Genomic DNA, 22,775 nt, shown 5'->3' with positions numbered 1-22,775 from the left:
CATCAGCAACCACCAAGGCGTTGGCAGCATGTGCTGCAGAGGCATCTGTTCTCCTTTTGTCTGCCTTTTAGCTAACTGACTATGGATACATGGGACGTGTCTTGTTGCCTTTTCTTAGTCAAACATTTCCCAGAATACAGCGCTGTATTTTCAAAAGGATGGCGGATCAGGGGCCAGCAGCTACTTCAGGGGCAAATTCCCAGTTTAAATGTAAGTTGTAGCTATCGGGCCGATATCTGAAATGTGTTTTTAGATCCAAAGCAGTTAACTATGGTTGTTTATTTGCTTAGTAGTTGCAGCTTCGGTACTAACTCACTTTCATATAACCAATTTATACACAATCAAAAAAGTAAAAGGCCTGTTATACATTTATATTGGAACTAATACGTATAAAATATAACTTTACCTAATGTGTCATGTGGCGTGACCACCACAGGAGTAGCGGTCACGTGATTTAAGTCTGTTCCATTTAACTGTTTTCTTTGACCAAGGAAGGACAGTGTCCTCACCTGGCCTTGGCAGGCCAGGCGCCTTGACGTTGAAGAACAGCTTGTATGTTGTAAATATTGTGCTGCAGCTTGATTTGAAAAACAGGAATTGAACTGAAATCTCTATTTTTGCTCTTTTTGGAAATCGTTCAGTCCTAGTAAAATAAAAAATTTTAATTTGGGGGGCGGGGGGGGGGGGGGGACTTTACAGCGTTAATTATGATTATTTGGGAAAAATGTTAGTTTAAAAAACATTTACGCATTTAATCACAGTATGAAATTCAAAAGGGCTGAACCATCGACATTGCACAATTTCCGGTTACACCGATTTCACTGACACACACAACAATGCGGCCTTGCTCTCCTACTAATATAGAAGATAACTGCCTTGCTTGGACTCAAGCAGCATTTGGAAAAAATAGGTTGGCCTCTTGTTTTAACTTGTAAAAATAACTTCCTGAAAACTACGGAGGCCGTCACACGCACACTTTTGAGAGATCGTCTCTGATATCACTGCTGCTGCTCACGTGCAGCGCTTTTTTATTGATCTGCGCACCTGAAGATTTATAAAGTCAGGTAAGCTAAATTCCTAATATAGTAACATTATGCAGCAGTGACATCATCAGACGGAATGATGTTTTGCTTTTAGCAGTAGTTTATGGAAGTAGTCAGACGAACAGCTGGGAAAATGCTTGTTTGCTGTGTTCTCACTACTCTAAACAGGACGTCTCTTAAAGCAACAGTAATGCTCCTAAAACTTTCTTATAATTTTCTAAACAATTCTGTCAGTTTACTATATTTTTCTGAGACAAGTGACTGTCTATGTGTTACATACGTTACTATAATTCGGCCTCAAAGTGTGTCGAAGCGGTCGTCAGCTGATCGTAGCTAAAGGGGCGAATGTTTACATGCAGGGTCAGTGAGGAACAAGGAAGATGTGCTCCGGTCGCAGACCTGGAGACCCGCACATCGCTACTGCAGACATGAATCTGCAGGTCTGCAGCTATACCCGTCTTGATGTGAGAGCGGGACTTCCCGTGTAAGGATGACGTCAGAACATTAATTTGATCATTAATTTCTAACTGTGTCTTTAGAAAACGAAGAAGAAGAAAAGAGCTTTTATATAGCACCTTTCAAGATAAAAATCACGAGGCGCTTTGCAAAAACAAAAAATGTAAAATATAAAAAAGAATTTAGAAAATAATTAAAAATATAGCTTCAGCACTTCCTTGTCTGGGTCTGACCCAAGTTAGTAAATTTAAGTCCTCCATCAGATTTGTGCCTGTTCTAGTGTCATTTGTAAGCATTTTTATTGATGGATAAGATATAATTTTACTAGATTATGAGTAACAGAAATGCTAATAAAAACACCCAATTATACATAAAAATGAAACTGAAAAAATTTGAATATGGTGCAAAAAGTCCATATATTTCAGTAATTCAACTAGACCAAGAGACCATTTAAAAGCTCAGGAACCCTTTGCAGGTGTTTTCTCTTTGCAATTATGAATTTTAGTTGATTGGGGGTTTATTTCATATAACACAGGGACATTTGAATAATTAAAAAGCATTGTTTTTTTTTCAGAAATTAAGAGCTTGAGTTTACACAAATAATATTCATGTCTAACTTTTGATTCTCTGCCTCATTATTTTTAACTCATTCACTGCCAATGACGACTAAAGTCGTCATCTGCATTTTTTTTACTGTGTGGGCATCGGAACGAGCCCCCGCACCGTGAGAACAAACATCTCAGCTCTAAAGCCGATCTTCATCCGCATACGTCACACGTCACGTGATCAGGAAGCAGAAAACCCATGTGTTAGGAGATCGTTTAGGGCCTCTGCTGTAAAAAAAGCGAGGATCGAACCGGAAAAGCTTTTGCCTATCGCAATTCAACAATGGATTATGAAAGAACGCATAAAGCTCAAAACGCGCAGATTCTTCCTGATGTAAGAGGCGAGTCTCCGCTTTGTTTTGGTTGTTTTGGCGTTCCTAGTGCGCAACGTTCTGTGACTCTTAAAAAAGCAGTAAAAACGGTGAAAAAGGCTGGCAGCAAAGGGCTTTACCGATCAGGAAACAGCTAGCAGTGAATGAGTTAATATAAAAAAATAATTTTTTGGCAAATTTTTATGAACGATGAAAATGCAATTAAGATTAATTAATTACCAAGCCTCTAATTCATTAGATGATTTTTTTTAATCGAGTCCCACCCCTAGTTTAAATACAATATGAATTTAAGTGAGTTTTTGTCTTTTCTTTATTGAAATTAGTTAATTTAGGAATAGCATGAAATCGCCAGGGCTGCACTTAAAATAAATGTTCTATAGTTTTTTTTTAAATAATACTTTTCAATAACTATTGATATCAATCAATATGAATATTTTTATATCATCCATCCATTTTCTTCCACTTATTTGGAGTCGGGTCGCAGGGGCAGTAGCCTAAGTCGAGAGGCCAAGACTTCCCTCTCCCCAGCCACTTGGGCCAGCTCTTCCGGGGGAATCCCAAGGTGTTCCCTGTCCAGGTGAGAGACATAGTCTGTCCAACTTGTCCTGGGTCCCTCTTTAGGCCTTCTTCCGGTTGGACGTGACCAGAAAACCTCAACGGGGAGGTGTCCAGGAGGCATCCTAATCAGATGCCCGAGCCACCTCAACTGGCTCCCCTGGATGTGGAGGAACAGCGGATCTACTCTGAGCCCCTCCCGGATGAGAGCCCCAGCAGAGAAAACTCCTTTCAGCCGCTTGTATCCGTGATCTCGTACTTTTGTTCACTACACAAAGCTCGTGACCATAGGTGAGGGTAGGAACGTAGATCGACTGGCAAATTGAAAGCTTCACCTTCTGACTCAGCTCTCTCTTCACCACGACAGACCGGTACAGCGCCTGCACCACTGCAGGTGCAGCACCAATCCGCCTATCAATCTCGCGCTCCAGCTTTCACTCACTTGTGAACAAGACCCCAAGATACTTCTCCACTTGGGGCAGGACCCTGAAACGGAGAAGGCATTCTACCCTTTATCCGGCCCTAATCTAAGGATTCCAAAATTATGTGATCTAGTTGAAAAAATGTTGACCGATGCATGCAGAGGATGAGAATATACTCCAGCGTTTTTCAACTTTACCCTGGGTGTTCATAGTGGGTTAAACACCACAACCCACAAATCTCTCAGCCTGGGTTTAGTCCCATTAAGATGGAAAAGTCTTTTTTGTTGCTCCACAATCAAGCTCAAGCATTGCTCCAAAACGGATGCAATTTTCCTTTCCTTGAATAACTGCACACACCCTCCCCACAGAGCATTTCTTGTTTTTAATTAAACTAATGTTTTGCAACACAAAAATGTTATGACTGCAACCACTTCATATAATAAGTTTTAAAAACTTAGGCGAGTTCTCAGCTTTTCATTTCCACTAGCATCATCTGTTATTTTGTAAAAGGTTGGCAAGTCCCTAATTTCACAAATAAAGATCACCATATGACACAGAAGAACCATAGTCACACAGATCCATCCTTACTGCTTCACAGCAACGGATATTTCTCAAACCTCAAGTCTTCACTTGAGCTTAACTTTTATTAGTTCAATGCTTTGCCAGGAAATTAATATATTTAATTCCTGGAATCATTGTGTCAAAATCAGTAGTGCAAATTAATCTAAAGTAACATCCACAGCATTGCACTTTTCAAGGGTTTTTGGGTTGTTGCAGTGCTTGCTTGTGCATTTTTGTCATTCAACATCATTAAAACATGAACTTAGAACAATATATGGCAATCATTGGATCTATTAAGGGACAGTACATTTCTTCTCTGGTGTGTCTTCCAAACCTTTGTGTAGCTGGCTGTTGTCCTGCTGTATAGTCATCTCTGGGATGGACTGACTCTCAGCCATCAGCTGCAGCTCACTGATTTCAGGACCAGTGTTTTGTGCTTCCTCTGGCACCTACAACAAAATACCATTGAGTGTTTCTGCAAAGATTGATTATAGTTCCAGTAATGTTTCCAACTCAGAGTAAAAGCTCTAAAATCAACAGTGAATCAAAGATTTGAAGAGTAGAGAGTGTTAAGTGAACAGGATATATGCACGTAGGGCTTGGCAATAAATAGAAAAGTTATCGTTATGGAAATTTCTGACTCTTATCGTGATAATTTTTCCCATGTCAATAAATTTGATCGTAAAAAAGATGAGTGTAGGTTGGCAACATTCATGTCCCTTTAAGAAGCTGTACCACCTTGAGTCACGTAAAAATGTGACTTAAGTGATACATGTGACAGCCCCATCTAGTGGACAAATTTTGTTTCTGCGCACACCCGTAGTTATCGTCTACTAATCGTTATCGAGGTGGAATCTTCAATATATCGTGATATTGATTTGCCCAGCCCTATATGCACATACTCCTTAAGTCTAATATCTTGTCTTTTTTAAGAGTATTTCTAAAAATAAAAAAATAAAAAACTACCATATTTTCCGGAGTATAAGTCGCTCCGGAGTACAAGTCGCACCAGCCATAAAATAAATAATGAAGAAGAAAAAAACATATATAAGTCACACAGGACTATTAGTCGCATTTTGGGGGGGAAATTTTTATTATTTTTCTTACAAAATCTGAGACCAAGACAAGACAAGACAAGACAAGTACCGGTAACAATAACAGAATAAACAACCAGGGCGCAGCAGCGCACCACGGTCTCCAGCAGAGGATGGCGGTGTTTCAAACCCTCCCAGCGGGTGGCGAGAGCTCATTCCTGGGCCGAAGCCGGCCCGCAGCACCCCGTCACAGGTTGCAGCAGGTGATGGCGGTGTTTGAAACCCTCCCAGCGGGACAGGGGAGCTCATTCCTGGGTCGGAGCTGCCCGGCCTGCAGCAGCTCGCCACAGGCTCCAGCCGGTTTTGGCGGGGCAGAGAAGCTGAAACCTGGACCGGAGCCAGCCCGCAGCAACGCGCCACGGTCTCCAAATGGTGATAGCGGGGCAGAGGAGCTTATTACTGGTCCAGAGCCGGTCTGCAGCAGCGCGGTATACATAATTTGGTATACAAGTCGCTCCGGAGTATAAGTCACAGGACCAGCCAGACTATGAAAAAAAGTGCGACTTATAGTCCGGAAAATACGGTAGTTCACTATGTAGTAAAACTCACCAGAGGTGTGTAGAACTGTTTGCTCTACAAAATGGACCACAAGGTCTCTTGGTTGGACATTTCTAAAACACCTTCTATACGGTGTCCACTAGGGCTGCAACAAATAATCATTTGGATCATTGATGAATCGGATCGGGTCTTGACTCGATTAATCGGATTAAACAGGAATATTTAAAAACTGCCACGGAAACATTTTTCTCTCCTTCCTTTACTTTAATAATAAAACATGATTAGAAAACAGTTCAATAGTGTGCAAAACAACATGATATCATCTAAATATATCCATAATTAAACTATGATCAGCAAAATTTGTTGTATTTTATTAACATGTTCAGTAGTAAGCTACTGGGAAGGCTAGTAACATCGAATTTCCACTGCAAAAAATGTAATGGTGACATATTTATTATGTACGGGTTAGCAATAATTTAATTTAAATTATGTTCAAAGATAGATGCAATTGTGAATTATATGCTACAGTGGCTTGCCATAATCCTGCAGCAGCATTTAGCTGAGCAGACTTGAACCTGTCTGCAGCGGTTCTGCTACACAGCGCTGCAGACAGGATGCAGGATGGTGAGGACTATTCTTCCACTTGTAGGGTTTAAATATTCTTAGTTTCATAACCATCACGCTTTTTCGGAACCCCACTTGATCGTGAGCCCGCTACCTGCTAGCATTAGCTAATCTGCCTGTAGTTGTGCTTGATCCCAGACCGTTTCTGCCTTTGTGTCTTTGCTGGTTTCTGTTTTCCTCCACACCACATACACTAGCTCATTGCGCATCAGTAAGCAACTAACCCCGGGTTTCCACGGGAGCCGTCAGCAGCACGTTACTGCAGCAGCACGTCTTGCTCGCGTAAGCTGCTGCTTGGCCCTTCCCACGAGACGCGAAGCAGCAGGGGGGCAGCTGTCACCGACAGGGCACGAAGTCACACGAGTGACTTCGTCAGTAAACACAACAACAAGCAGGAGAAAATTACAACATGGTTTGTGTTTTATGTTCTGTCCGTTTTATAATCGCCAATACGGACCTGAAAAACAAAGGAGACCGCTAGCTAGGTGATAACTTCTCACGGGGCCGCACAGTTAGTAACTTTTTTAAAAGTAAAGCAACCGGAAGGCAGTATGTTCTTTATTCTGAAAATCTCTGGTGCTTCTCTCCATTTCCGCGTCCGATTTCCTGTCTTTCCTTCCCCAAACATGTCTAAATTGACCCGTTTCAGAGGCGTCGCGCGTAGGAAATAGAACCGGCGCGTAAAGGCCGCGACATGCTGCTCCTGAGACGCGGCCGACTCGCACTGATGACGGCTGCTGACGGCTCCCGTGGAAAAGGTTCTGTTGACCACAGCGGTTCCTATCAGCAGCTATGACGTGCTGCTGCAGTAACGTGCTGCTGACGGCTCCTGTGGAAAGCCGGGGTTACTGTTTTAAGAGTGTCGTTCCTCATCAAAACACCATCTTTCTGCTCTGTTACCTCCTACACATGAGCTGCGCGCATTGGCTGTTAAATAAAAGTTGCACAACACAACAAATCAATGACAAAATGCATTGCCAATGCATTTTGTCATTGATTTTAATCGATTTTATCGATTTGTTGTTGTAGCCCTAGTGTCCACATGGCATCCTTGGCAGGTACCCAAACCACCTTAAATGACTACGTTTGATGCAGAGGAACAGCGTCTGTTCCAATCATCCTACCGTACCCCTGAGCATGAATCCTGCCAATCTGCAGAATAAACTCACTTCAGCTGCTTTTCCCTTCAGTCTCATTCTTTCCGTCATTACCTTCAACTCACGACTATATACATATGAAGGCAGGAATGTGTAAAATGTCCCAATTACTAAGCAACAGTTTAAAGGGATTTAAGCTGAAAGTCATTCACAATGCTAATCCTAAACATTTACAGAGCACACAAGAGTTTGTGTGAGATTGTGTAAATTTGTGCATGAAGTAATTTTACAAGTCACTGGCTTTAATTCTGTTAAGTTCATTCATCTTAGAATAAAATCTTCGCACAAAAGGAGACATGTAACATGCATTATGATTCAAGGAAGGCCTGGCCTGTAATTCATAATCAGGTTTTTTGTTTCTTCTTTTTGACTTCATGGTCACTGTGGTGTGTAAAAACAAGCTAATATTGGCTGTATTTTAAATTAGCAACTTCATCAGAATTAATCCACTCACCTTTTTCATAATCAGCTCAGATTTAGCCTAAAAGCTAAAGGGAAATTAAAAGAGTCCTAACTGAGTTCAGCTTTGGCTCTGTAAAGCCAAAATCAGCATATTCACTTTTTTAATAATCCATTTAGGTTGCTTGTATTTTCAATTAATTGAAAAGATGGACATAGACTTTAGGGATGTGTATTGGTGAAATTCTGGTGATATGATACGTATCATGATGCAGGGGAGACTACGCGATATATCACAATATATTGCGATACATTCAGCCAGATGATATTAGCAACTTTTTTAGACTGAATTTATTATAGGAAAATTAAATAAACAGTCCAAACTGATACATAGCATGTTTAACATGAGGTATCTGAACCATAATAGAGGGATTTACATTTCAATGGTGGAAACAATTCCATTGCACACTGCTGCCAACTAGAGGTCAGTGTTTGAATTGCACCAAAAGAAAAGAAAATATGAAATATGTTTGCATGTAAATTCTTCCAAAAATTAAAAAAACGGCTTTTGAATATCAATATAATATTGCAGGAAAAATATCCTGATATACTGCCATATCGATATATTTTTTACATCCCTAGTAAACTAATCCCTAGTCTAATTGCCTCTGAGGGAAAACATTTGTCTATAAAACAGGCTTTAAAAATGGTAATAAGTAGCCTTTGTTACAAATCTGTGACCTGGAGTGAACCTGAGTAGGGATGGCTCTGCGGGGAGTAGAGGGGCAGAACAACAGAAGCGGACCATGTTGGCCTCACTAGTGAGGAATAATTCAACAAATCCCGGATAAAGCTGTGTTTTCAGAGGAATGTCTAACAAATAAAGCAGACAAGAAGGCAGGTAGGGGATGAGAGAAAACCCCATGTGGAGTAAAACAAACGGGGAATGAGGCAGGGAAAGCAGAAATATCTGGACAAGCAAACATTTGATCCTCTTTGAGACAGTCAACAGATAAAGGCGATGCGCTGGGAAGAACATCACAAGAAATATTGGGCAATAGAAAAAAGTCAAACTTCTTATTGGACAAATACTTTGGAAAATACTTCACAAGTCAGTGCACACTGCTATAGGAAAAAGAACAATAGGCATGTTGATGTCAGGAACTTAAATAGGAAAGGGGTCCACCTCTCGCTCCACAAGGAGTCTTATTACTGTATGTACAGTCTCTAATTCAACTTTATAGGATAAAAGGCTTTTTTAAATACTGGAAATTAAAAATAATCATCTAGGTGTAACTGTCAGTATGTCATCTTCCAATGGCATCAAAAGGATAAATGTATGTAGTCGTTTCTGTACCTCAGAGTTACTGGATGTGCAGGAACTCGCTCTTTTTGGACACAATTTGGGTCTGAAAAACACAAAGTAGCAAATCAGTTCAATTCCTAATTACAGACACGTGTGAAAAGCTTTTATGGATATTCTCAGTTTCTCCACACTCTTGGCTGCGTTCTTTCCACTATTAAAAGAAACCCACTGTGGTGTTAACAGTTTGACCAGAAATGTTCAAATGGACACTATCCCACTGGGCTGCACTGAAACAACAGCTTTGTGACACTGTAATCTGCTTCATGAGCATACAGCAAAATCTTCAACATTCCCGTGGCTATATCCATTCGCAAGTGGTTCTGTTGTGGTGTTGGAGGATGAAGCAGGATGCACCCCAATCTTGGACTCGCATAAATACTCTATTCTCCTTTAAACTGTTCTGATGTTGCTGAGCTGTCAGTGCATCTTTTATATGTGATAAGAAAATTCTTACCATAATCAACACCAGTAAACACTTTCCCATCCCTTCACCTAAGGACAAAAACCATTTTCCCCACAAGCATCCATCTGTTTACAATGATATGCCTGTCTGAAATCGTCATATTTATGATTATCTGGATTAGTTTTACATTTATTTGAGCCACTGAAGCACACAAGTATGTACCCTCTAGTTAAAAATGACTGAATGAACAGCTGAATGAGTTCATTATCTGTCAACACCAACCCCTGCTGATACTCTCACACGCCTCTGGCTGTTCTGTAGCGACAGCAGACCTGTGGAGGTAAACCGAGTGATATATAAAACAATGCTGCTCAACTCGTCAGGCTAAACGCCGATAGTTTAGGTGTACTTATTTAAATAAAAAAGGGAAGAAGAGAATAAATACCCGCCGGGCCTCTCGTGAGTTTGGGTGTTTTCATGGCTTCTGAATAACTGAGGCCGTTATTCTTGCTAACTACATGTTCATTTTATTGAACATGTGGTTTTAATTTTAAACACCTTAATGTGAAGGACCTATAAGATCTGATGTGCCTGATGGATGGCTTTGAGGCATTGTGGTGCTAACTAATCCTCACAGAAAGATGTGGACTTGACAAAAGCACAAATCTAAACCTGGCTGAGATTCAAATCCACCTGAACCAGCTGGTTAAAATGGTCCGCCTGTCAGAACAGATAGTATTACAGTTGTTCACACTTTCACCCTTTTGGTTTGTGTTAATTGTCCTTAGGGATGAAAGCTGGAACAGTTTGTAAATTACACCCTTTGAATGCCTGACAATGCTATCGCTACTGAACTCACTCGTGTGACCTCCTCCTTCTTGTCCCTTATTCCCTCAAATACCCGCCCATTACTTTCATGCTGCCTCTCCGTTTTGTGCGCTGGAATTGATGCCAGGTGTTGTACCTTGAATGCTCTGTCTATGGTGAGAATGCTCCACATCAAGGAAGCCACACAGTTGTAGCCAAAGCCAACTAATCACCAAGGGTCACCACATCAGGGCCCGAGGCTTCCAGCTGAGTCAACATCACAGAGTCGTGACTGTGTGGGCCTGAGTTTGTGGATATGTGCACATTCTGGTAGGCTGGTCCATTTTTAGTCATGACAGTTTCAGATTCAGACAGACTTGTGAATTCTCACTGGGAAATATTCCAAAGCCTCAAGTGAATTTACTTCCAACCAAACCAACTCAGTGACTAGGATTTACAGAACGTACTCGCCAAGGCAAGAACCATAACTCTGAGCTGAATTATCTTGCATCTGTTTGTGGCAATCACAGACGAATGACCAGTTTTTCTGCATTGATCAAGGTATTTTGTCTTTATCCTTGATTTATTCATTTGCTTCTGTTACCTGAAAATGATGCAGAGGACACTTGTAAGTAGCAAAGCGAAGAAGGCTGCTCCACTCACAGCAGCAAGTAGAGAGTCTACCTTGCTGGCCGGTGGAGACAAAGCATGCTGATCTCCCCCTGGCTCAGTCAAGTTGTGATAATGGAAAATAAGAGCAAAACCCCGTCCCCAGTGGGTGGTAGTGATGAGCTCCATGATGACCTCCACCATCTCCTGGCTAGAGCCAAAAACCAGCTGGCTGCTGGGAGGCCGGTTGGACCCACAGAACCTAGAGGAAAAGGTGATGAGGTCTGAGATGTAGAGGACATCGTGGGGGCAGGCATCAAGTATCGATTGAGTTTCAGGGCTCACAGCTGGAGTTTCTGTGAAGTGTGGTGAACTAAAGGTGGTCTCTTCCATAACTGGACTTGGACTCAAATTGGGATTGAGGTCTCTCTTCAACTGCGGGGCAGAGCCAGAGCTCATGATCTTGTCTCCTGGAGGAACAGCCCCAGGAAGGAGGACAAAAGATGAAGGTGGGGAAGCTGAAGAATCTGCAGATCTTTTGGCTGAATTTGAAACTCTAGCAATCTCCATTTTTGAGGACTGCTCCTGGACAACAACTTGCTTGACCTCACCATCTTGAGAGGTCTGCTGAGCCTTTGAGACATCCTTTCTCCATTGAAGCATAGACTCCATTGCTACAGCTGAAGGTTCATCTGCAGATAAACTCCCAGGGCTAGCAGTCACCTTCCTCTCTGTGTCTTCTTCATAATTAGAGATAGCAGAATATTGATTTTCAGAGTCGTGGCTTTCAAATACATCAAAGTCAAATATCTCTAGAACAAGCTGGTGATCAACAGGCACAACAAACTGCCAAACACAGTGCGTGCCGGAGGAGTAGTTGTAGGGGAAGCCAGGAGACAGAATGAGGCCTTGGATGTCCACCACTTCCACCTTGGCACCACAGTCAAAATATACCTGTAAGGGGAATTACATCAAGTCAGTTGTAATATTATTACAAGTCTTTTTTTTTTTTTTTTTTTTTTGGTAGAGCTAAGATTATTTCATGATCATTTCTGACTTCACTACTTGTCAGATATCCAACAATCACTTAAAGGAGACATATCATGGAAAATCCACATTGTTGTTTTCCATTTCATCTAGCCTGGCCTGCCAGACTCGTCCTCTGTTTAATTCTGCACAGAGAAAGAGTCTGGTAACTCACAGGCAGAGAGCCACATGAGGGGCGGGACCAGGAAGCTCACAAATAACCAATCAGAAAAAGGACGGAAATAACAACTGTACCAGGCAACGCTGTCGTTTTTTAGCTGTAGTAAAAAAAAGGGCGTCTGACAACGGCGCAAACATCTTTTTTTCTTTTAGAAGAAATGCTTTTAGCGCTTCTACTTGTTCTGGTTTTAAAGACATTCAAGTCATTTAGAACAGAGGAAAGAGCCGCAGCAAACTCTGCTGCTGTCTCCGTTGTTTATGAGAAACTAAGCGTCGCTGCGTGTGACGTCCGCGACGCTGTAGTTTTTTAGCTGTAGTCAAAAATGGCGTCTGGCGACAGCGCAATCATCTTTCTTAAGAAGAAAGGATTTTAGCGCTTCTACCTGTGGTTTTAAAGACATGTCCAAGTCATTTAGAACAGAGGAAAGAATTAACTCTGCTTCAGTCGCCATGTTTAGGACAAATTTGGCATTGTGGTGTGACGTACGTTACTCAGCACTGATTGACTCGGTTAGAAGTCTCAGGGGGTGGGATTATTTGAATAGGAGAGTTCCCAGACCCTTTCTCTGTGCAGAATCAAACAGAGGAGGAGTCTGGCAGGCCAGGCTATATTTCATCAGGACAACTGCCAAATATGGTGATAGACTTCCAGCTATACACAGAGCCAATCTGCCATTTTGTCTTCTTTGTAGTCCATTTAGAAAAATGCTGAAAGAAGTGGTAATGCCCCCCTCAGAGTCCTTCTCCACCCACGTATAAATTTTAAAAACTGCAACATTAGTAGGCGTTGCCTGGAGGACCGAGAGGGTGGAGCCGCGGCAGTGACGAAGACGATGGGTAACGAGACGATGCTAGCTCCCTTCACTCTGAGCAGTCATTAGAAGTGGAGGACGTTTCTCCCCCTCCTTACCCAGACACTCGAGAAGAAAGGGACCAAGTCTATTTGGAGGAGACATGCGGATCTGAGCCTTATTGTTTTGAGCTTGTGAGTTGCCTGAAACTACCGCAACCGACCCAACAGAACCAGCTCTGAATGGTAAGTAGCCGTTAGCCATAGCATTAGATTAGCTGCAGGGTTTGGCCCCACGGCCCTAGAGAGCTAGTATTCAGCATGTTTTAGAGATTTATCTGCTTCAACACACCTAGTTTTAATCAGCAACAAATAGCTGAGTTGCTGAACAGCTAATCTAACCTGTTAAAGCAGGAAAAACACTGAAACTTGCTGGATAGCAGCTCTCCAGGAGCCCTGGGCTCAAGTTACAGTCTGCTGCATAGAAAGTTATGAAACTACCCCATGAGAAAATTATTCTGTAATGTGTTCAGCCCACTAAAACTGCCCTGATTTATTTATTTACTGATACCAGCTGCTCTCTTGGTCGTAGGTGATCCTCTGGTGTCTGCAGCTGGTCTCCTGCTGGTGTCGTCAGGATCAGGAGCTTCCAGAAGAATGTGCCTTTCAATGACTCTTTCCCCTTATTAATTGTTGTTAATTAAATAAATCTCAATTTATATATTTCCTGTTTTTGTTCATGTCCATAAATACTTAAACATGCTTGAAATTAAAACGAGCTTTTAACAGTGAGGTGCTAGTTTAATTCATCACAATAGAGCTAGTTAAACATGCAACAATGTGATAATTCAATTAATGTAATTTATAAATATCCATTAAAATATCAAAACTGGAATCTATATGAGATATTTGGCAGCACAAAAAACTTGTCAAACACAATATTTATTATAATAATTGTAGGCAGACAGGAGACAGAGCTGATGGAGGTTCTCAGTCATCGAAGGATGGCTGAAGGCTTTCCAGGAACAGGAGATGTGGTGTTGTCTCTTCTCTCTCTATTCTGCCAGATGAGCTGATAGGTTACAGGTGTGTGAGGACATCCTCATGCTGTCATAACCAGATGACAGGAGTTATCAGGTGATCAGCGAGGCTAATGATGAGATGCAGAAAGAAAACAAATCAAGGACAGTGTACAATAATATGTGGTGTTGCTCACCTTATGTGCTCTTATAGAATATTAACGTGTGCCTACCTCATGGTGTAGAGTCCATATTTTGCTGAGTGTCCTGCAATAATGCAGGTTATTAGTTAATTTACTTTTGATAGCAAAGAACTAAATATTTAATGTAAAAGTTATTTACCAGGTGAATCAGCTCACACGTCACCACCAAGTGTCACAGGGGCAGAATCAGCCTCCTTCATGATGTCATAATGCAATCACATACTGATTTAATTGTTAATATCTTAAAAATTCTGAAATGTTTTAATTTTTTTACCTTGAACAGTTCACTGAGCTTGCACCGTCATTGAGGTGGAAGCTGGAATCAACAGCAGACACCTCACATCTTGGTCTTTTCAGGGGTGTGGATGCTGCTCTGGGACTTTCTGGAAGATGAATTTCCGTCATGGTCCCTGTGTCACCAGACACACTGAGGCTGGGAGCTCTAAACTGGGTGGCTATGTAAAAACAAACAGCACATTTATAAATGTTTAAAAGAGCACAAAATCACGTGTAACAATAATCTGTAAAACAAATTAAAACTAGAAGGTAATAATAAAATGTTTGCATTAGGGTTGTCACGGTAACCGGTATAGCGGTAAACCCCGGTAAAAAAGTTGACAATAAAAATAACCGTCCAGTTTTTAAAAAACTAAATTATCTCGGTGGGTTTACCGTGGCCGCGGTTTCGGCGCGGTGACCCTTACCAGCCACCGTCGCTTCAGCTGAAGTTCCCGCGGCGCGCACACGCACTTTTTAGTTTGCAACGGCACCAAAACTTTGAAGCTGAAATAATGGCCGAAGGAGGAGACGGCAGCGCCCAGGACATCCATCAGCCCTCAAAGAAGACTAAATCGGAAGTATGGGCATATTTTTGGATTTCTGAAAAATGCTGAGGGACAGTTAATAGAAGACGGCTATCCCGTTTGCAGAACGTGCAGGAAACAAGTGTCTGCAAAAGGCAGCAACACTTCGAATCTAATGGCACATCTGAGTGACCATCACCCACGTCTCTACAGCCAGTGCAAGGTAAGTTAACATTAGCATTTTAGCTTAAATGCATGACGTGAGGACTTTTGGTTGAGGGAGAATGCAATGAGTCACTATATACTGCAGCCGCAGCGTCCTCTGCCAGCATTTAAACCATGTCACGGACACCCTGTTGCTGGATGAAGCATCTTATTTGTTGATGATGAAGAGAAATATACAATTAGTTCCTTGTCATTGATTTGTTTACTTATTCAATGCCATTTATACTTGAACATTTGGATTTGATTACATAGTGTAGTAGTTATTTTAGTAATTTGTTTAAAGTGGCTATTTATTTTAAATACATATTTTTTTAAGGTTGACTTGTACAGTGCTCAAGTCAAGTGTGGACTGGAGTTTTAGATTTTCATTTTGATAATGAAGAAAACAAGTATATGAGAAAACAAGTGGTGTTTCTTTGATTTGTTTACATATTGTTTATGTTTTGAATGTTTGGATTTGTATCATTTAAACCTGCACTGACTACTGTAACATGCTCCAGAAAAATAAGCTATTTGTTCCTTTACTTGTGAAAAGTTGCACTTTTGCTAAGGCTTTGTGTTATTTTAGGTTTAATAAACACTGTTAAACCTTTTCAGAACTATTTCAGTTTGTGTAGAACAGGACTATCCATGCTTTCTGAACATATGCAACACCGTTTAAAAAATACTGCGATAATACCGAAAACCGTGATAATTTTGGTCACAATAACCGTGAGGTTAAATTTTCATACCGTGACAACCCTAGTTTGCATAGACGATTATTAAAAATAATTCACCTTTGCTACGGGTAAGGCTTCACGTCAGCCTGGACAAGTGCATTCTTGCAGACTACTAAATCAGTCTGACAGCCAGTGTCTTGGGTAGGTTTAGCCTGAAAAAAAAAAATAGAAGCGCATTGTTGTTGGAGTTTATAAAGTCATAGATAATATACAAAAGAAATGGTCCTATATAGGCGCTTTATAACATTCCTAGTGTGTGATCGTTATTATAACGTAAAAGTCAATCACATATGATGTGAAGAGAGCCTGAAATGCGACCTCCTGAACAGAATTCCTCACAGAACCGGGTCACGCTGTGGTGTAAAGCTGGATTTCACGCTGTATGCTGTCTTTCAACTAGTGATGCGTTAGAGTCACTGTTGCAGAATTACCGACTGACACAAAAGCAACCCGAATTTTCTCCGAGCCTGACAGTAATAGCCATGTGGACCGTTTCCTCGGCCAGGGCTTCGCGATATGTTCCGATTCGCCGCTGATTCTAACCTTACATCCCGTTCCACATTTTGAGAACTTGACAAATTAGCCCGAAGGCAGTGCAGACTGATATCAGCTAAATTAAGTGAACCACGTTTCTCAATCTTTGCATTTAGGTAGGGAATTGTCTTTAGAAGATGTTAAAACTTTTATTTAGCTTACTCACCTCAGACTGGAGCCCGCCATGGTGGGGGAGCAGAGTCGGTGGGCTGCATCTAAATCGCGGAAGAGCCACGGTGGGCACAGCCTCCCTCTTCAAATGGAGACGTGCAGAATCGCAGGTAAATTGCTGGTTGCTAACTACAGCACCCGGCAGGAGCTGACTGCTTTCCATACACCGATTGCGCGCAACCACTGGCGCCTAATTTCTAAGTCCAGCAGAAAGGAGTGCAACCCCACAGAGCCACCGCAACCACACTACACCTTCTCACCATACTAACACGATATGGAGCACTAAACCCGAACTACTTTCCTAATTACACTAACAGCCAAACACTAACTAAACTACATTATCTAACAGCCAAACTAACACTAAATAAGCATGTATAAGCTATGCTAAAGACTAGGATATGCTAATGCTATATGCTAATGCTGAACTACGGCTAACCTCCTACACTCGCTTGCAAATCCAACTCCCAACTTGCCACAAGGCGTGGCCGAGACTCTCGATGCTTTATAACTTTGACACAGAACTGCTACATAGTACTCTACTGGTTTACGTAGTATCTTTCTCTTTAGCCATTGGCTAAAGTGTATTCAAAATGACTCAAACTCTATGTTTTAAGCTGAAGGTGGCGCTATACTGTGGTATTTAGGCAGAATTTTTAATTTAAAAAAAAAATGCACCAAAATGCTAAAATAATGAATACACACATTTAAAACACTATTAGACACACATTTATACAGTTCATCAGCAAAAAAAAGTTAATTTAGACGTTACTTGCTCTTGAATGTCCAGTCATTTGATCCACACGTCTCTCTGAACTGTTCCTCACTTGCGTGTGTCTCACTCCACATGAGAAAGTTGGCAGCCCTGAGACACAGCTGGGTGGATAAATCTCACCACATGTTTAAAAAGTGCAAATATAACATTACTGCCATGCTAAATAACAATTTCTCTTTAAAACTACTAAAATGTCCGACTGGGGTGGAGAGTGAACGCTGCTCTGTGGAGGGGGGAGGGGCTTGCAGCTCTTCCTTCACATTTAAAGAGAAAGAACCAAAACGGCTCATTTTCAGTTCTCCACAGAACAGAGGTAAACGAGGGTCTGTAGAGCAACAATAATGAAGAAATCAGACCCAAGAACTGCTGTAACGTTATATTTGGTCCACAACTGAATTATCTAGTTGCAAAACAGAAGAACATACAAGCATGATATGTCTCCTTTAAAAGGCCGGTGAGTGAAAAGTGTCATAGACAGTTAATACATGTGATTGTTATTGTGACTAGAAACTATCTTGGCTCTGAACTATAACTTTGTTTTTTCTGACTCTGTAGCAAACCCTGAGTGACGCCTGAACTTCTGGCCCCAGTGGCCACTGGTGGAAGATGAGTGTATTTCTTAAAACATGCTGGCAGTAATTTTTCCCAGGTGGACAGAGACAGAAGCAGGGCTTTGCCCTTAAGCATAAGCTAATGTTTATTGGACATGGGAGCAGAGGACCAGACCTTTGTAGGGGGCCTGTGTGTTTATGAGCTTTTCTGTTCTCCTCAGTTCTGAGCTGTGGGAATGCCCCAGACAGCCAGACCCCCTTCCAGACAGGTAACAAAACCAACACCCTCCAGCGACACTGGTGCTCTGGACTGAAATAAAACATGTGGGAGACTTCAACGCAACAGCACAAAATGGAAACATTTAGTAAGCTAGCCCCTGAACTCCACCCCCACACATCTCCCTCGTGTCTTGTTAGCAGTGCTCTAATCAGTGTACTGGTGGTCCTAAAGACATTTATTTTATTTAGTAGAATTAAGTTCTCATGGAGAAATACCTCATGAAATCAATTTTCAAACCTCTTTTTCAAATCTAGTCAGAGGAAAAGTTACACCCTGATTCATTTTTTTAGGTTTTGTTTCATGTGGAATGGAATGAAAACAAGTTGGCCCTCACAAGTCACAATTATCTAAGATAATATAGAACAGCTTAGCTCAGTAAGTAGTGGGTTGGCCAGTAATCGGATGATCCATTCCAGGTTCCTGCAGAGAATTCTGCTGTCTTAGGGCAAGACACTTATCCTGATGGTGGTGGTCAGAGGGACAGGTGGTGCTTGTACTCGGCAGCCTCGCCTCTGTCAGTGCGCTCCAGGGCAGCTGTGGCTGCATTGTAGCTCATCGTCATCAGTGTGTGAATGTGTGTGTGAATGGATGAATGCTACACTGTTAGTGTAAAGCCTCTGAAATGTCCTAAACAACCCGTGTTTTCCCTACACGGCTGAAATTCCAGAGCCACAGCTACAAAATCCTCAAACACAAACACCGCTCATCGCTGTCACGAACAATGCACTGAAGCTAAACAAGCTACGAAACGATCTCCCTTAAAGCGGCTATCCTAAATATTTTAATCAGAAGGCACCATCTAGTGACTGGCTAATGTATAACACCTCAAGATGTTGTTTTCACTTCCGTATATATGGTCAAAAGCAATGCCTCTTCATCTTTACTCATGATCATTTTTATGTTGTATTATTTGGAGAAAAAAAACATGTAACAACATAAAAATTATTTGAGATGTTTTGTACTTTTAAAATTAAGTTTCAAAAGGTAAATTTATTTAAATGGCATTCTATACTTTTTAAGAAGTATTTGTTCTCCTGCAATTCCTCTGGTATGTGCAATTGTTCAAAAACAGTCCTTTTGACATACATTGAACAAAAATATTAACGCAACACTTTTGTTTGTGCACTTATTTTTTCACGAGCTGACCTCAAACATCAGAAAATTTGGCTACATACACAAAAGACCCATGACTCAAATGTTGTTCTGAAATGTATCTACATGTGTGTTAAGTGAACACTTTACATGCACATCTCAGGGTGTCCTTTTATTGTGGGCAGTCTAAGGCACACCTTAACATTATTCATGCTGTCTAATCAGCCCCTTGATACGCCACACCTGTGAGGTGGGATGGATTATCTGGGTAAAGGAAAAGTGCTCACTAACATACATATAGACAGATTTCAGAACAATATTTGACAGTCATGGGTCTTTTATGTATGTAGCCAAATTTTCAGATGTTTTGAGTTCAGCTCATGAAAAATGGGAGCAAAAACAAAAGTGTTATATTTTGGTTAAGTATTTATACACAGAAGATAAGAATATACACAAGCCTAAGCTTCAAAATATATTGTGATATAAATTCTAGGCCATGTCGCCCATTCCTTTCATAGATAGGACATTGTATACTTCTGTCAAATCAGCACATTTTTTGCAACACTTGCCGGGTGCAACAGATCATCATTGATCTATGATCTGTACGGATCTCTCTCCACGGTTCGGCATGCACGCGGTCCACAGATTGTAATGTGGAGGACAGAGGCGCTACCTGTTCAGTCCAAAGAAGAAATGCACAGCGGTGGTAATGAAGGAAGAGAGGAGCTTGAAAAACCACCTGCATCATTTAGGTCACAAGTATGGGAGCATTTTGGCTCCCTTGTAAAATACAATGATGATACAAATTACGACAAAAATTAATATGTGATTGCGCCTCCAGTCTGATGGCGCAGCACTGCACACACATAACTCCAATCGCTGAGAAAGGAGCGAGGGGGTAGGGCATGAAACATGCCTTGGACATAACATAAACATGCTGTGTCTGGTGCTTTAAGTTGGCCGGTACCCACCAGCACTTCTTATTTTTACCTCTCAGCATTCCAGGACTTTTTCCCAGGGTACGATGAGTACCGGTAGTTTTTCCGGTCATTTACTAGTCGAAATCTCCGGGATTTCTGAAAAAACATCAGTCTGTCTCCAACTAAATACCAGCCATCCACAGTCATTTTGTGGAAGCTGTAGCCGGCTACGGCAGGGTCACACGCACAAACACTCCACACCAGCAGATTGTCTCCAAACACTTTATTCAGTCTCTCGGATGCTCCTCGATCCACAGGTTCAAATTAATTCATTTGGAAAAAGATGCCTCCTCTGCGTCTGCTGCTTGTATATGTTAAAAGAAGAGGACGTGATTATTGATGCGCTTCACCTGCTGTTGCACACGCTCCCGCTGCCACGTCTGCTCTCTGCTACCCGGCAGACGCGCTTGTCAAGGCGCACCGCCACAGATTCTCTCTAAATGCCCAAAAGACGCATCCCTGCCGTGAAGCGCACCGCGCATACACCATCAAAGTCTGTCAGCTCAGGCAAGAGGAGAAAAAAAAGAGACGGGTTTTCTGACACCATGCACGTTCTCGCAATGATTGACAGCACCTGACCAGCCATTGGCAGATGGGGAAGAGATGGCATCCAAACAGAAATGCTCTAGAAAAAAATGTCTAAACCAGAGGAGTGTGTTGTGGGCATAAACAGACTGAAGATGGAATTTTACAGCAGCCCTCATTATCATTCACTAAATTCAATTCAGTTTATTTATATAGCGCAAAATCACGACAAGTCGTCTCAACCCACTTCACAAAGTAAACAGTCCAATACAGTTCAGATTATTAAGCCAATCAGTAAAAAGTTTCCTATATAAGGAATCCAACAGGTTGCATCGAGTCACTGACTTGTGTCAAAGTCTTTACAGCAATCCTCATACTAAGCAAGCATTTAGCGACAGTGGAGAGAAAAACTCCCTTTTAACAGGAAGAAACCTCCAGAGGATCCTGGCTCAGTATAAGCAGCCATCCACCATGATTCATTTAAATGCCTTGCGTAAACCTTAGAGCTGTAGCGAAGCGTCGATGAGGTTGACGGCTCGATTCTAAACATCCCCACCCAGTTTAGAGTTTGGACCTTTGGAGATCCATATTTTGGTCCAGAACCCAGTAATCTTTCCCCAGTGGGACATCCCTAGTTATTTGTACTTTTGTTTTAATTCCCCACAGGCAGAATTAGTTTTATTATTCCCAACCTGTGGATGGAAAGATTTATGATTTTTTTGTTGTAAATAAACCTGATCATCATTTTAACTTTTAAATCCCACGTTATCTGGTCTTCCAGGCAGTACTGTGAGACCTCTTCAAATGGTCCAGAACGCAGCGGCGCGTCTGGTCTTCAATCAGCCAAAAAGAGCACACGTCACCCCTCTATTCACTGAGTTCCACTGGCTACCGCTAGCAGCACGCATCAAATTCAAATTGCTAACACTAGCATACAAAGTCCGAGATGGTACGGCTCCCATCTACCTGAATCCTCTTGCAAAGGCTTACGTCTCGGCCCGGCCGCTCCGGTCATCACAGGATCGTCGGCTAGCAGTGCCTACACCACGCTCAGGATTGTTCCACAAATGGGTGGGAGGGAGGGAGGGATGGAGGGAGGTAGGTAGGTAGGTAGGTAGGTAGAGAGATAGATAGAGAGAGGATTACATATTGTATTATAACCATATCATTATTTGTAGTCATATCTACCTAAATAAATCTTAATCTGCTAGTATGATGGATTTCTGGTTCCAGCTGCTTCTGCTGAGTGAAGTTCTCAACCCAAGGCTCATCTATAGCACAAGAACACCTGAGTAGCTTGGCTGTCATCAGCTCAGCTCAGAAGTAGCACAGCATCAGATGACCTCATTGATGACTTTGCATTAAGAAAAAGGAGATGTGTCTGCAAAAGGTTTCATCCATGCTTGAAAGAGGCTGCTCATTTAATCTGTGCCTTTGACTACATAGTTGTCAATCTAAATGACCCCAATTATAGTCATTTTGCAATGGAGAGAGCCTCAAATCCCCTCCGCCAATATTTTTTGGAGGGGAGTACCGGCACTTAGGCTATTTTTTTCCATTTCAAGCACTGGGTGGGACCTGTAGATGTTGTTGGGGACAAATCAGTAAAAGAGGCCAAAAGAAAACTAAACAGCACATCAGAAAGGTGAGGAAATGAGTGAACGTTGAACACAAAGGGAGAGTGTGTCTCAGCAAACCATTTTAACATTTAAACAGCAATCGGACCTCTCTGTAACTCCTGCTTTTATAGCACGTTGCAAATTGAGTAGAAAATGTTGCACTAAGTGTTCTACAAAATTAAGAGAGAGAGCAAAGCTGTTTGTTTTGCTATTTTCGTTTTCTTTCTGCTCATCCCTAAAACGATCTGAACACTGATTGAAAACCGTGACATGATCCGAACTGTGAGACGTTTGATCCGTCGCACCACTAGATGTTACACAGCATTTTAAACTAGAATTCTTGTGATTCCAACAA

The 22,775-nt window shown here is 41.7% G+C and overlaps 1 protein-coding gene and 1 long non-coding RNA gene across 2 annotated transcripts in view; both read right to left on the bottom strand.

The window, feature by feature from the left end:
• The window catches only part of si:dkey-112e17.1 (uncharacterized), a 50,756-nt gene that overhangs the window by 12,620 nt on the left and 15,361 nt on the right, over positions 1–22,775 (bottom strand). The window contains exons 2-4 of the mRNA XM_015971995.3: positions 10,927–11,885; positions 9,104–9,155; positions 4,309–4,423 (exon numbers count right to left, since the gene is read on the bottom strand). Of these exons, the coding sequence (XP_015827481.3) occupies positions 4,309–4,423; positions 9,104–9,155; positions 10,927–11,885 (1,126 nt within the window). The remainder of the gene's footprint in view (positions 1–4,308; positions 4,424–9,103; positions 9,156–10,926; positions 11,886–22,775) is intronic.
• Positions 13,943–14,502, bottom strand: LOC129152942 (uncharacterized). The gene is made up of 3 exons (XR_011517088.1): positions 14,424–14,502; positions 14,180–14,213; positions 13,943–14,077 (listed from the first exon to the last, which is right to left on the bottom strand). It is a non-coding gene; the product is annotated as an uncharacterized lncRNA (long non-coding RNA).

Source organism: Nothobranchius furzeri, chromosome 17 (genome assembly GCF_043380555.1).
Source record: "Nothobranchius furzeri strain GRZ-AD chromosome 17, NfurGRZ-RIMD1, whole genome shotgun sequence".
Taxonomy (NCBI): domain Eukaryota; kingdom Metazoa; phylum Chordata; class Actinopteri; order Cyprinodontiformes; family Nothobranchiidae; genus Nothobranchius; species Nothobranchius furzeri.
Note: the sequence above shows the minus strand (reverse complement) of the source record. Positions and strands in the feature narration are given on the sequence as shown.